Here is a 15674-nt window from a genome sequence, read left to right on the forward strand (position 1 = left end):
TCTCATAACTGAATTGATGTTTTTAAATAAAAATGAAAAACTTCAAACTTCTTCAGTGTACATTTCAAGCGCTCAATACAACATGCAGCTAGTGGCCACCAGACTGTACAGCTCTGAAATGGTCTTCTCTCCAGGGCTACTTTTTTTTTTAACGAATTGACATGTTTTTATTTATTTATTTATTTTTGGCTGTGTTGGGTCTCCGTTTCTGTGCGAGGGCTCTCTCTAGTTGCGGCGAGTGGGGGCCACTCTTCATCGCGGTGCGTGGGCCTCTCACTATTGCGGCCTCTCGTTGCCGAGCACAGGCTCCAGACGCGCAGGCTCAGCAGCTGTGGCTCACGGGCCTAGTTGCTCTGCGGCATGTGGGATCTTCCCAGACCAGGGCTCGAACCCGTGTCCCCTGCATTAGCAGGCAGATTCTCAACCACTGCACCACCAGGGAAGCCCCCAAACCAGGGCTACTTTTGACATTAAAAATATGTGTATAGATTTTGGTCTTATTTTTCATTTAAAATGTAGTATTCTCTCTCTCCTTCTTTTTGGTCCCACATTCCTTTACTCTAGCTAACTTTCTTTCCAAGACGTGCTTGTTCACTTGGTTCATCTGGAGTCCTCATTTAATTCACGGCACTGTACCAGTTCAGTATACTGAGGTTAGTTCAGGGGTACAGCCCTCTCTTGAACTCTTTCTGTCATTATCCAAACCCTGCTTCCCTCTGTGTTATCAGGTGCAGCCCTTTGTCAGCTCTGTATATTTTGAATGCTCTCACATTATTCTCGCTTATAACAACTATATAAATAAGTAGGAGGTCTGGTAGTAACCCTATTTTATAGATAAAGAATTATCCACGGGAGGTTTGTACATTTGCCCAAGTCATATGGATAGTGACGTAGCTGAGTTAGAATTCATATTTCTTAACTTTTGTTTTGCCTTTTCTACTACACTGTGACACACCAGAATGCCAGACTCCTTCTCTCACTAGTCCCTTCCAGTCCTGTGTTGTAGGCAGCCTAACTTGGGATTTTTTAAAAAAATCATCTCTAGTATTAACTCAAATTACCTGAAATAAATTCCTAGGAAACTGGCATGTTACAATCATGTTTACAAAAAATTGAAAACTCTCATTTTAAGAACAGGATTCTTCATTTAAATTACTGTCTTGCAGTGAGTTGGCCAGGAGGACCGCATCTCCTTGTTTATATATACATAGACCCATGAGATAAATGGGAAAAGAGCAACTGTGATAGCAATAGCCAGCTGAATTCTTCCACCAACTGGATTCCTATAAAGACACAAAAATTATTATACATAAAAATCCAATAAAAATTATGAATTGCTTTGGTAACGAATATGAAGATTGATTTTAGTAAAACACATCATTACATTTTCATACGGTCTTTTTAATTTTTTAAATTGAAATATAATTCTTATATTTCATATAAGAATTATATAAGAAACATAATTCTGTGTTTCAGTGACCTCAGTTGAAGGTCATTGATAAAGCAATGTTAAAATGGATCTTTACGTGATGATTTTTGTGTCCTGTTTAAGAAAACTTTTCTTCCCCAAGGTCTTAAGGATACTAGATTATCTTCTCTAAAAGTTTTATTGTTTTGCTTTTCACATTAGATCTATAATCCACCTAGAATTGATTTTTATGAAAGTTTTAAGGTGTAGGGATTGTTTCACTTTTTTCCATATGGATATTCAATTGCTCCAGCACTATTTATTGAAAAGATTGCCTTCCTTTGCTACCCTGGAGTGCCACCATTGTCCTAAGTAAAGGCCATATACATATATATATATATGGATCTGTTTCTAGATTCTATTTTGTTTCATTCATTTATTTTGCCAGTATGGGTTTATCTTATACTGCCATAGGATAATTATTTAGGTGTTCTTTATTTTAATATTGAGGTCTTTAATTTCTCCCATAATGTTTTATAGTTTTTATAGTTTTGTATGCAGAGATTTTGCATATCTCTGCTAGATTTATTCCTGGGGAGTTGATTTTTTGATACTATAAATGGTAACTTTTTGTTTTTATCATTTTCTGTTACTCGCTGATAAAAATACAGTTGATTTTAGTATATTGACCTAGTATCCAGCCATCATGCTAAACTCACTTATTTGAATAACTTTTTAGATTTTTAGAAATTTTCTACATATGTGATTTTGTCATCTGTGAATAAGGAAAATTTAATTTTGCCTTTCCAATCCTTGGGGGCTTTTATTTCTTTTTCTTGCCTTACTGTACTGGCTAGGACAAGAGCTAGAACAGTGTTGAGTAGAAGTGGCAACAGTGGCTACTTCTCATTCCTGATCTCAGGAAAAGTTTTCAGCTGCTCACCATTAAGTATCATGCTGTGGTATAGATACCCTTTAACAGGGTAAGTTCCTTTCTAAACCAATTTTTATGAGCTTTTATCATGAATGGATGTTGAATTTTATCAAATGCTCTTTTTGTATAGACTGAGAAGATAGTTTATTTTCTTCTTTCATTCTGTTAATGTGGTGAAAAACACTGGTTGGTTTTCAAATGTTAAACTAACTGTATTCCTAGAATAAACACAACTTGGTGGTTGGGTCATGAATTGCAGGACTTGATTTGCTAATGTTTTTGTTTTTGTTTTTTATTTTTTGCTAATGTTTTGTTTAGGGTTTTTCCATCTGTGGTCATGAGTGAGATTGCTGTGTAATTTCTTTTTTCTTTCGTTTTTTTTTTTTTTTTTGGTGGGGGGGGGTGGGTAATGTTCTTGTCAACTTTTGGTGTCCAGATTTTTCTGCCCTCATAAAATAAACTGGAAAATGTTTCTTCTTTTTCTGTTCTCTGGAAGAGTTTGTTGAAGGTTGGCATTATTCCTTCCTTAAATGTTAGGCAGAATTCTGCAGTTATGCCATTTGGTCCAGAGTTTTCTTTTAGGAAAAATTTATATTATATACTCAATTTCTTTAATAGTTATGAGACCGTTCTGAGTATTTCTTCTTGTGTCAGTTCTGGTAAATTGTATCTTTCAAGGAATTTGTCCATTTCATCTACATTTTCAAATTTATTGGGAAAAAGTTGTTCATACCATCCTCTTACGATTTTTGCAGTATCTGTTACATGGGTAATAACTTTCTCTTTTTCATCCCTGAGCTTAGTTATTTGTGCCTTCCTTTCCTTGCTCTCACTCTAATTATTTTTCCCTTTTTAGTCTTGCCAGGGTTTATCAGTGTTATTAATCATTTCAGAGAATGAATATTTGGCCCTCTTACTCCTTTATTTTTTAATGTTGATTTTTTCATTTCATTGGTTTCTGCTTTTATACTTATTTTCTTGTTTCTTTGGGCTTAATTTACTGTTCTTTTACTAACTGCTTGAACTGGAGAGTTCCTAACTTCTTCAAAGCTTAGCTCATTGACTTTCAGCCTGCCTAGTTTTTGTTTTGTTTTGTTTTGTTTTAATATATGTATTTAATGCTATAAATTTCCCTCTAAGCATGCTTTTTAGCCACATCCCACAGATTTTAATATGTAGTCATCTCCTTATCGTTCAGTTCAAAATATTTTCTGATTGTCATTGTGATGTGTTCCAAATATTATTTGGAAATATATTTCCTAATTTCCAACATACAGTGGTTGTCTGATTATTATTTTTGTGAATGATTTCTAGCTTAATTGCACTGTGGTCAAAGAACATACTCCATAAGATTTCAGTTCTTTGAAATTTGTTGGAACTTATTTCATGGCTCAACATAAAGTCTTTTTGCAAATATTCAACGTTTACCTGAAAAAAAATTTGAATTCTGCCATTCTTGGTGCTGGTATTCTATATATGTCCTTTAGGTCAAGTTTCTTATCGTGTAGCTCAAATTTTCTATATCTTTATTGATTTTTTAAATCTTCTTGTTCTATTAGTAACTGAAAGAAGTATATAAAGTCTCCCAAAATGATTGTAAATTTTTTAGTTTTTCCTTTTCACTCTGTCAATTTTTATTTTATCTATTTTGAGGCTATGTTATTAGTTATGTATGCTTTTTGATAAGTGGTGTTGAGATCGCTGGAGAGCCAAAAAGGAAGAAGATAATATTGGATCCGTTCTTTTTGCTGTTACACTAGGATAAACTCTAAATCGGTCAAAGATTTAAATGTAAAAATGAAACCATACATGTATTAGAAGAAAACTTAGGTAAGTTACTTACAACCTGAGAGGAAGGAAAGTTTTCCTAACTATGACTCCAGATCCAGAAGCAATAAGGGAATGGACCGATAAATTTGGTCACATTAAAAAAAAAATTTTTTTTTTTGGGCTTCCCTGGTGGCGCAGTGGTTGAGAATCTGCCTGCCAATGCAGGGGACACGGGTTCGAGCCCTGGTCTGGGAAGATCCCACATGCCACGGAGCAACTAAGCCCGTGAGCCACAACTACTGAGCCTGCGCGTCTGGAGCCTGTGCTCCGCAACAAGAGAGGCCGCGATAGTGAGAGGCCCGCGCACCACGATGAAGAGTGGCCCCCACTTACCACAACTAGAGAAAGCCCTCGCACAGAAACGAAGACCCAACACAGCCATAAATAAATTAATTTAAAAAAAAAAATTTTTTTTTCATGGCAAAGTGTACTTTGCATAAGCAAAGTAAAAGGACAATAAGAAACTGCAAAATAAATTTTTCAGCTTCTATCACAGACAGCGGGTTAACAGCCCTAGTATGTAAAGAGCTTCTAAAAGTAGAGAAGACCAACAACCTTAGAAATTGGTTAAACCTATACTCTCAGAGATGAACCAATATTTATAGAAAAAGAAATGCAAATGGCTCTTAATCATATGAAAATATGCTTACCTTTGCTCCTAATAAGAGAAATACAAATGAAAACTACCCATTTCTCAACTATCGAATTAGTAAAAATTCAAAAATTTGACAATACACTTTGTTGGCACTATTTTGAATCGCAAAAGATTGGATACAACCTGAACAGTAGAGGACTGGATGAATATACTGTGGACCTATCAGCAGAATAAGGAAAGTCTTTATATACCACAGGGTGATCTCCAGGATGTAGTAAGGGGAAATCAAGAATACAATTGTGTATAATGTGCTACCACTTATCTAAGACAAGCAGGAATACCAATGAATGTACATATTTGCTCCATTAAGAAACCATGGGGGGCTTCCCTGGTGGTGCAGTGGTTGAGAATCTGCCTGCCAATGCAGGGGACACGGGTTCGAGCCCTGGTCTGGGAAGATCCCACATGCCGCGGAGCAGCTGGGCCCGTGAGCCACAATTACTGAGCCTGCGCGTCTGGAGCCTGTGCTCCGCAACAAGAGAGGCCGTGATAGTGAGAGGCCCACGCACCGTGACGAAGAGTGGCCCCCGCTTGCCACAACTAGAGAAAGCCCACGCACAGAAACGAAGACCCAACACAGCCATAAATAAATAAATAAATACTTAAAACAAAAAAAAAAGAAACCATGGAAGGATAAACCATAAAGTTGAAAAAAGTTTCACCTATAGAGAAAGGGAGGACATAGGGTTGCGGGATAGAGAAGTTAGAGTTCTTTGAATGTACTCTGTCTTGTAGATTTGACTTTGGAACCATGTAGATGTTTTATATAATTATAAAACAAAATTAATATATTTTTAATAAAGTATCCCTAGAAATTGAAAGTAAAATGAAATAAATGAACTTAACTGTCTATTCACTTGGTGGGATTAGCACACAGAGTAACTATTCCAAGTAATTTGAATGTACATCCCTTAGAGAGATGTTCTCTAGAAACAGCAACACAAAATACCTATTTTCAGTAATTATATTGTTATTCTGAGATTGTGTTTGTATTGTGGGATGAGTCAGATGAGTTATGTTGAGGTCACTGAGACTAGAGATTTTTTGACATGATTAAAAGTAAATACAGATTTAAGATTGCTGATAAGGTCAGATGAAAACTTGTGCTCCTGAATTTGAATTCTAGGATCGATATGAACTCATAAGGGATTTTATCTTTAACTATATATGTAAAAAAAAAATATATATATATATATATATATATATCTTTATATATGTAATACACACACATATACATATATATATATATGACACACATACATATATATACATACCTATGCACATATATGTGAATTTTCCTAGTTCTGCCCACTAAAAGAACCCAACTCAACCCAGCAGCAGTGAGCACCATTTGTGCCCAGAATGTGACCTCTAAATACCATTATTACCTACTGAAAGTAATGAGGGCTTTTTGGAAAAATGGTTGATTCCCAGGTCTGGGGCATAAAATGTACAACCTTAGCTTGGAACATTTTGTCATACCAGAAAGCAAGGAAGCAATCAAAGTTTACTAGGGTCGTGTCAAACAGAGTTCTGGTGCCAACCTGAATAAGTGCCCCTGGTCAAAGATGGGACAGTTTAAGCAACTGCCATGGACTGAAAAACATCAAATATGTTGAAATTCATGACTTTATAATGGTACTATTAAATAAACAAAACTCATTGGTCACTTTTGGAAGGTGCCCAGGGAAGAAAAACTCATTATTCTGAAAACTGGTAAATTAAGAGAGTCAACTCCTTTTCCTCTTATGATCTGTGTCTGAGTAGTCCAATAATTGATAAGTGGAAGTTTTCCAGATAATAATCAAGGAATGGTATAATTAGATTATGACCATTTTGCAACTCAAATGGATTAGTGGATTTAGGCAGTGATCATCAAAGATTTTATATTAACATTACAGAGAAACAGCTAGGTTATGCACATGATGATGGAAGTACATAACACCACCCATGAAGTAGTCTTGCTTAGTGGTGATGATGATAAGGAGGAGGAGAAGAAGACGACCAGAATGTGGCCAAGCTTCTAGATCTTACCACTGATTTATAGGAAATATGACGCACAGAGGAGCAAGCATTTATAATACAATTGTGAAAATATACACATTGGCTGGAAAACTCGTAATACTGAGGAATTACTGTTTTGTTTTTTGTGTGTGATGATGGTAGAGTGGTTATTTTTTAAGTGCTTATCTTTTAGAGATACATACTGAAATATATAAAACATAAAACAATATGATGTTTGAGATTTATTTCAAAATAATCAGGACAGTGATAGATGATACAAGATTGGATATATAATGATAGTTGTTGGAGCTGGGTGATGAGTACATCTGATTCATTATATTAGTCTCTCTGCTTTTGAATGTGTTTGAATATTTCAAAATAAAAAATTAAAGCAGAATTTTTTTTAATTACCAAAAAGTCCTCCTTTTTTCTAATGCTGACCTTAAAATCTACTTTTTAAAATGAAAGTGTCTATGCTGGCTTCCGTTTTGTTGGTGTTTGTATAGTATGTTTTTTCAATCTTTTGACTTTCAGTCTTTCTGTTTCTGTATATTTGTGTTCTCTTTTGTAAGCAGTGTTTAGTTTTTAATCTTTTATCCGTTTTGAAAATCTTTATTGGAATATTTGGAACAATTACATTTAATGTAGTTTCTCATATATTTGAGTTTAATTCTCTGTCTTAACATCTGCTTCTTATTTTCCCCATCTGTTCTTTTCCTCATCTCCTTTCCTGCCTTCTGTACTCCTTTTCTTTCAGTGGTTACCCTAAGGATTACCACATGAATCCTTGACTTATCAAAATCTAATATAATTTGATACTTTTACCCTTCCCAGATAATTCAAGGACCTTAGAACACTTTAGCTCCATTTATCCCCTTCCAACTTATATGCTACAGTTGTCATGTATTTTTTATTTTTCTATTATTGTTTTATAAAGTTAATATTCACTTACATGTACCCACAGTTTTATATTTTGTTTGCTATTCACTTTTCCCTAAATATCCAAGCATCCTTTTGAGATCACTTTCTTTCTCTCTGGAGAATAGACTGGCAACTACCTGTGATGACACAGGAAACTGGGGTATTCATAAAAGTATGAATGATCATGAAACACTGAACCGACTCTTGTTAGCTTCCCTTGCGAAAAGGAAAGATTTCTCTCAAAAGATTCCTGTTTACAATTGTGCCAATATTCTCATTTACCTACCTGATCTGACCAACCTTAAACGCATCCGATTTTAACAGCCGAGCTGAAAACTTACTTTGATGCGCTGTGGCACAGGCTCAGCCATACTGTGATAATCACCAGACCAAAGAGCTCCCTGTAAAACAGCATGGATTTCATACTTTGAAGTGGCTGTGAAGGGTCATTTTCTCCCTGACACTTGATTCTGCTGACTGTCTGATGACTTCCTCCAAGATATATAGCATCTACAAAATATTTTCAAGTCTAACCATGACTCATAAATTACTTTTTTCAGACCTTTTAGAGCCCTATATGAAAATAAATTTCATCTTATGAGGCAGCTATGAACTTCATGACTGTTCCCCAATTTATAGGTGAACAGAGAAACAACAACAAAAAACAAACAAAAACATATATAAATCACCTACTTCATGTCATGGGGAGGAATACCACAACCAAGAAGACAATCCCAGATTGGATCAGGCACTCTTTTCACATTGTTTTAGAGGGGTCACTGTTAGGCAGGTTGAGCTCAAATCAGTAATTTAAGCACAGATTGCAGGGGATTGGGTCACGTCTTAGTGGAGTGGAATGACTTGTAGTATGAGTCTAATGATTTTGGGCGGGTATATGCTTCTAGAAATATGTGTTAAAAGGTTGTATCTTTTACATAGCGTAGAAAATAATCGTATTTGGCCAAATACCACCGGAAGCCCCCACTTTGACTTCACTGCGCCTCATGGGCTTCACGTTGGTGGAGGTGATTCAAACCATTTGGTCTACATTCCCATCAACTGACCCAACCTGATCTAGTTTTCCAAAGATGAGGGCCTATAATGTAGCAGCACCTCACCAGTGGGACTTAAGCTACAGGTCTCTCAATTTTGGTGTTGGCAGATGTTACCAGTGGGATAGAAAGGAAAGGAGGGGGGCTATTCGTGAGACCAGGGAGTCAAGGGTGGGAGGAAGCAAAGGAAGAGGTGATAAAACAAGAGCCAATGGTGGTGACAAAAGGAGGAGAGGACATGAGATATATACGGGCAAGGCTGGCAGAGGCTGACCTCTGATGGGGCTGATCACACTTGTAAATAAGATTCTGGCTTGAACCAGGACTGAATCCGAAGGCTGATGGAGTTTTCACCTCATTAGACTGGACTGAATATTACTGTACGCGATCCTTGCTCGTTACAAGGGGGTCAGGGTCCAACTGCCCGACGATAATATAATGCAACGTGTAGTAGTGATCACAGGTTTGGCAGGCAGTGCTGGCTTTGAATCCTGGCTCTATCATTTCCTCAGTTTCTTCAGCTTATAAAGGAGATAATATCTTCCCTGCTCCTTATGGTGTTGGGGGAATTAAATCATCATCATGCAAAGATAAGGTGTCATAAAGGAACAGATTTCTCAGTTCTTCCCCACCCCTTCCAAAGAGCAAAAAAATCACTGCTCACCTGCCTTCTTCCTCATGTAAGATGTTCTGTTTTGTATGAAGCAAGAGGTTGTATGCCAAGCCAACAGCCCACACGATACAGAAGAGTATGTGTATTGCAGAGACACTCTTCCAAATAAAGTTACCTAAAAACAGATATCCTGGTGCTGTTAATCGTGGAATCACATCCCAGAGAAAAATGATCTCTTTGTATTGCTTTGCCATAATCTGCCTTCAAGTAAAGCATTCAGAAAAGGCTGGGGTTTTTTTGTTTTGATTTGCCCTCAAATCAAAAGGTTAAAACAGAGGTTAAAACAGTATTTATAAACTTAAATGGACATTTATTATTTTGATTGTCCAGCATCTCCCCTTCCTATGATGACGACCCTTATTTTTTCTGGGGATCCACTCTTTCCACACTCCTGGTCTATGTGTCCCAGACAACTGGACCTTAGCGAGGTCAATCAATGTATTCCATCCCCTCAGTGACAGTGATTTGTCTCAGGATGAACAGATAACGAATCAGGGCCAACAACTCCATTCGGAGCTTTTGTGGAGCTATCAGGGAAGTGGCTTCTAGATTCTGCTGGACCCAGCGTGGTGAAGCTGTGACCTTTGTGTGGCAGGGCTACCACGTGGAGCCCAGGGCTGAAGTGCAGTAGATGTGGAGCTAAGACTGCAGACAAATTTAAGTTCTGAGTCGCCACCAGTGCCTGAAGCCAGCACCATCCCAGACTTTTCAGTAAAGGATCCCAGTACATCTCCCTTCATCTTACAGGCCACTTGAGTTGAGTTTTTTCCTTGCTTGCAACTAATGGAGTCCTAACTGATACACCTTGAAGATGTAAACAGAGATCTAGGGACCTTGTACAAGGAGCCCGAGCATCTGGGCGATGGGAGTTTTCCCCACCCAGGTGGGAATCATTAGTCTTTATTCTAAGGCCCTGAGAATTTTCAAGCCCCACTAGTAGAAGCTGATTTAAAGAAAGTGACAAATAACCTGCCGGACTAATATTCCCCATTAATAAGAGAATGTTAGTAAACAATGTAAAAAAAATTTTTTTTTCTGCTCTAAGACACTGTTTCATAGAATGAAACTGTCCAACTAAGGTTTACTGAGTTTTTAGGGCCATAAAAGGTGAAGCAGCTACGTTTTGCCCCTAATTGAGGTAGGTGGCCTGTGGGCAATACAAACTGCTATTTTAAGTGAATTTTTAATGTATATACTCACCTGGGATATACATGTAAGGAATCCAAGGAGCAGGTTACAAAACAAATATATGATAACGCCTCTGTGTTAGAGCCATTCACTGACTCAACGAACATTAGGTACCTGCCATATTCCTGGCCATGTTTAAGCTAGACTTGGGCAAAGATGGGTTAGACATGATCCTTTCAAGGGGCTTACAGCCTAGATGGAGGAAACATATATAAAAGTGTACAAGAAATTGCTGGAGTTACTGTGATGGTACATAAGGAGATTAGGGAGAGCAACATGTTTCAGTGAAAAATCTAAAGATTTGTTATAGACATTATAGACAGTTTCTCTACAAAAGTAGCAGTTCAGATACACAGGCGTTGAATGAATTCAAAATCAGAAAATGATTAATGGGAGTGGTACTGGGAGAAGAATTGTATAGAGTAAATACATAATAGACAATGATCACCACTAAGTATGGAGACAAGGTTAGCAGTTTGATTGTTGCCCATCTTCCATTAGCTTGGTGGCTTAAGAAATCAACGCGGTGACTGAAGCCCTTCTCTCTCAGGGGCTAAACGGCATAACTACTGTACCACATCAGTACGAGATCCTGGGTTCCAAATTGATAAAGACTGTCTTAGTGTGGCACGTCCTTATCAAGTTTTCCTGAAGATGGGTGAGGACGATCTAGATTAGAATTCGCTTCCTCTTATGATCAATCAGAAAGGAGAAGAAAGACATGGAGAGCTCCAGTTTTCTCCTGGGGGTTGGCAGATAGACTCTGGTCATTGAAAGGAAATCAGATTTGCTGTATCTCCATTCAGAATCCAAGGTTCATACCTGTGACAAGAGGGTTAAGTCCAACAAGCAGGGTCAGACCGGCAGGAATTGTATACACAACCTGTTAGCAGAAAAAGAGGAAATTATATGGGTTAAGAAGGATGCCCAAAAAGAGATGAAAAAAAAAAAAAAAAGAAGGATGCCCAGTATAGGAGATGTTCAGAGGTGTGTAGGAAGTAAAGAAAGATGACAGCAGTGGCCACCACACTCTGTGACTTACCTCTAGCTTTCAGTAGCAGCTGAGGAAGTGGTGACCTCTGCTTTATGGCATTTACCATGTCAGGTTGTAATTCTATATGCCTTCCTCCTAGACTATAGGCTATTCCAGGAAAGACTTCTTCATCTTCAAGCTCTAGCATTGAGCGGAGTTTTGGTCTCAAGACACAGTGATCTCCTAATCTCTCCCAAGCAACATCCATGCCTAAACGGCCTTTCCCTACTTTTCAAAAAATGCTCTTAGAAAAGCAGGGCAGGAGCAGCCGTAATTAGCCACATGGCCCTGCTGGGTCTAGCTCCGTGGACCATCCAGCCCCATATTCCATCTCTGCGAGTGAGACCACATAAAGTTTACTAACAGTGTACGGACCAGATGTGCCCAATAAGATCAGGCTCTTCATTTTGGAAACTGTTGTAAGTTGGTTTGGAGTTGGGAAGGCTGGCCCTGAAGAGGCCCTATTTTCAAGCCTCATTCACGGCAAGCAGGCAGACTCTGGAAAAACCTATTGCTTGTGTGGTGTAGGCAGAGGGCAAGTAGGGGGTGGCAGGTTTATAAGAAGCATGGGGCCTCCCCAGAAATGTAGCTGCTTAACATCAACTGTGATGCTTAGTTAGAAACCTTTAGCTTATAAGGAAGTTGTCAGAGCCCAACATTTTAAGTGATTTGCTGTCACTATGAAAACATGATAAGCAATTAGACCTACATTGTTTTTGAATTGCTTTGTTCTTTGTTTTCTGAGGGGATCTCAAAGACAGTGGTAAGAAACAGAGATGTTAGAGATGGCTGAGGTTTTGAGCAAGGATGACTCAGAATGACTGCTGATAACAGAAATGGTGAGTCAGAAGGAAGAGTGGGCACTGGAGGGAAAGATGCTGGGTAGGACCTTGTGTGTATCTGAGGAGCCACTGCGACGTACAGGTGGACAGATCTAGCAGTCGTTTGGAAATTCAGCATTAAGCTGGATGTTTGGAACTGCAGGAGAAATAACATTTGGAACTAAGGATATGGATCATGGTGCTGAGGAAGAGGCAGGGGCATGTGAATCTGGAGAGTAAGAATATCAGAATGTGGTTATATTTATACCCATATGTATATAATATATACTACATTATATATATTATAATTCCAAATGCTTTCACTTGTTGTTACTCTGTACACAGTCAACATTATTCCAAAGCCTAAAATCATCTCATCGGTGATACTGTACAGTATTGTATATCTGTATTGAAAGAACCGAAATTTAGATATTTCCAGAAATGTGTGGAATGAACTCCCCCTCCTCTAAATGGTTCAATCAGAGCACTGGTTCAATGTATACTGTAGGTTTTATGGGCTTTAATTACTTTTTATGAATGTAACTCACTGAATTAGCAGAACCACATACTTTAAGCCTGCCATTTTCTCGTCAAGTGTTTGTTGGAGTTTCTGGGTAGAAATTCATGAGGATTGGTTCACTTAACCTTGAGAGGTCTACTCTGTGTCTTCAGAAAAGTGTCCTCAGTTGGCCCATTTTATTCAAAGGGAATACTGCTGAAAGGCACCTATATCTCTGGAAAATTCTGACTTCTCAATCTGATCCTTCTCCTAATATTTTAGGAAAAAGCACTTACTAAGGATTTGATTTCTAAGTTTTTAAGTAGAGGAAGCAGGGAGGAGGGCAAATAGATGAACCTGCGTGTTTCACGCAGTTCCCCAATTCTTTCAGACGTGGGAAGGCAGCTCCTACTCACCATCCACACTTCCGCATCGGGATCATTCACCTGGAATGCCAAAACATCAGCATTAGCGACATGCTGTCGTGTTCCATTCCAGTATTTGGTCTGCTCTTTATTCATTTCAGTCATTTTCTAAACGCTGCAGTAGGGACCGAGGATGCAAGGAGGAGTAAGACACAGTGTAGCCGATGGTGACGGGGAAGGGGCTTCCGGCTGAACCCAGCACCTAGTTTGAACACACAGCCACACCTACCTATTTGTAAAGAAGGGCACAGGGGGCCCGCAAAGGGCGAGCCAAGCCCAGAATGGGTATCTTAAGGGCCCTCCAGTCTCAAGGAATGAGGAAAGCTATCACAAAGGGGCCCCAAAGCAGGCTTGGGAGGATAATTAGCTGCAAAGGGTTTTGCTCTGCTTCCTCTCCTAGGCCGTGAGCTCAGCCTCGCCCCCAGGCTGCCTTTTTAGAAAGGTGCCAGGGCCGCTTCTGCTCAGGTCCCTGCAAAGGGACACGCGCCGAACCAGTTCCTTCCAGCATGTGAGCAAACGCGACCATATGATCACACCTGTCTCAGCTGGAGCCGGAGTGCGGGTTCCCGTATCACCAACCCTGACTCCAGCCCTCCCCGTACAGGGCCGGCTCCTGCGACCCCGCCGGCCGCTCGGTCTACACCGCACGGGGCCTGGGGCGGAGCTCGGAGCCCGGGGTCTCGGAGCCCGGGGTCTCGCCGCCCGCCGCCCGGCCCGGGGCGCTGACCTGCACGAAGGCCGCCAGCGCGAAGAAGGCGCCCATGAACCAGTTGCAGGCGCGCCACAGGCCCGGCGCCCCGCGCCCGGCCGCAGGCGCCATGGTCGGGCGGCGCGATCGCCGCCGCGGCCCCTCCTTCCGCCCGGCCCGGCCCGCTCCCCGGAAGGCCCTCGGTCGTCCGGTCCCGGGGCCACTGGCCGGCGCGCGCCCGGGTGGGAGGGGCGCCGGTCGGGCCTTCCTGTGGGGCCCCATTCGCTCCTCCTCAAACGTAGAGAGGCGTAGGTATCTGCCCATTTCTCAGACTCGTAGAGTGAGTCACAGAGCGCTTGGGAGGCTGGGTCAGCGTCACACAGCTCGTCCTTGGGGGCAGGAAGTCGCATTTGAACCCAGAGAGGTGGAACTCCAATGCCAGTTTTCACTAAAGCTGCCTTCTTCACATTTAAAAAAAATTAGAGGAAATTAAAGGGGAGGGAGGGAGGAAAGAAGGAAAGAGAAAAATAGAGGCGTGTGTGTGTGTGTGTGTGTGTGTGTATGCGTGTGTATGCGTACGCGTGCGCGCTTTCTGGTTAGTGTTTATGCATTTCTTTCCAAAGCTCAGAAACTTTCAAAGCCCTGTAAGCATTATGGTAATTTCTTAGAGTGACGACAGTTACATTAGCATCTCATACAGCTCACAGCTTTTCTTGCCAGCCTCGTTTATCTTCATGGGCTTTTATTATCAGAGGTATTTACATATTATACATATTTACAATTCTTTCCCACCACCAAAACCAACAAATTCTCCACACGCGTTGCTCATGAATTTCTTATGAACCAAAGACACTTGAAATATTCCCTTTTCTCTCCTCGCTTGTTTTACGGTCTTTTTCTGTTTTGTAATTTACCCTTCTGATTAGTTCCTCCCGGGGCTCATTTACACATCCATAGGCCTCATCATTTTTGCTGTTCTAAAGAGTCTTTATCACTTCACATCACGAGCCTGTTCTCCGGCGCTCCTCTCCCTCCTTTCCGCTAAAATCTCCTAAGACTCTTTAGGAATTTTTTTTTTTTCTTTCTCTGTTTCATTCCTTTCAAATAATGCTTATTTCAGGAACGTTGTCTGCTGGATGCCTGGCCCCGTGCTTGGTGCAGGGAGCATGAAAGGGACTTGCTGTACGCTCTCCGGGAAAGTTTGGAAATGGGGTCTTTAAAGAGATAATTAAGTTAAAATGAGGTCATATGGGTGGGCCCTCATCCAATATGACTGGTGTCCGAGAAGAGATTTACACACAGACGTATACAGAGGAAAGACCACGTGAGGACAAAGCGAGAAGACCACCGTCTGCAAGCCGAGGAGAGAGGCCTCAGGAGACACCAACCCTGCTGATGCCCTGATCTTGCCCTCCCAGCCTCCAGAATTATGGTCAGAAAATAGGTATTTGTTGCTTCGGTCCGCCAGTCTGTGGTACTTTGTTATGGCAGTCCTAGCAAAGTAATACAGGAAGTGATCATTGCCAACCAAACGGAGGTGTGG

The 15674-nt window shown here is 40.3% G+C and overlaps 2 protein-coding genes across 3 annotated transcripts in view; one reads left to right on the plus strand and one right to left on the minus strand.

Moving 5' to 3' along the window:
* Positions 1–15674, plus strand: part of ADPRM (ADP-ribose/CDP-alcohol diphosphatase, manganese dependent) — a 380897-nt gene that overhangs the window by 14757 nt on the left and 350466 nt on the right. The gene's annotated exons all lie outside the window — the stretch shown is intronic.
* TMEM220 (transmembrane protein 220) lies at positions 410–14302 on the minus strand. Of its 2 annotated transcripts, XM_036836900.1 has the most exons (7): positions 14171–14302; positions 13435–13464; positions 11488–11548; positions 9469–9592; positions 8094–8153; positions 1115–1283; positions 410–448 (listed from the first exon to the last, which is right to left on the minus strand). In XM_036836900.1, the coding sequence occupies exons 1-6, from the start codon at positions 14261–14263 to the stop codon at positions 1148–1150; spliced, it is 504 nt and encodes a 167-aa protein (XP_036692795.1). In that variant the 5' UTR covers positions 14264–14302; the 3' UTR covers positions 410–448; positions 1115–1147. The 2 variants fall into 2 exon arrangements, with proteins under 2 accessions (XP_036692795.1, XP_036692794.1); XM_036836899.1 differs by lacking the exon at positions 410–448 and having other exon boundaries at positions 460–1283.

The sequence above is a fragment of the Balaenoptera musculus genome, chromosome 20 (genome assembly GCF_009873245.2).
Source record: "Balaenoptera musculus isolate JJ_BM4_2016_0621 chromosome 20, mBalMus1.pri.v3, whole genome shotgun sequence".
NCBI classification, from domain to species: domain Eukaryota; kingdom Metazoa; phylum Chordata; class Mammalia; order Artiodactyla; family Balaenopteridae; genus Balaenoptera; species Balaenoptera musculus.

Coding starts and splice junctions, on each gene's coding strand:
- TMEM220 (XM_036836900.1), bottom strand. CDS start 14,263: ATGGCGCCTGCGGCCGGGCGCGGGGCGCCGGGCCTGTGGCGCGCCTGC. Junction 11,549..13,434: donor CCGATGCGGAAGTGTGGATG/GTGAGTAGGAGC, acceptor TTCTGCTAACAG/GTTGTGTATACAATTCCTGC. Junction 8,154..9,468: donor TTACATGAGGAAGAAGGCAG/GTGAGCAGTGAT, acceptor GCTGTTTTACAG/GGAGCTCTTTGGTCTGGTGA.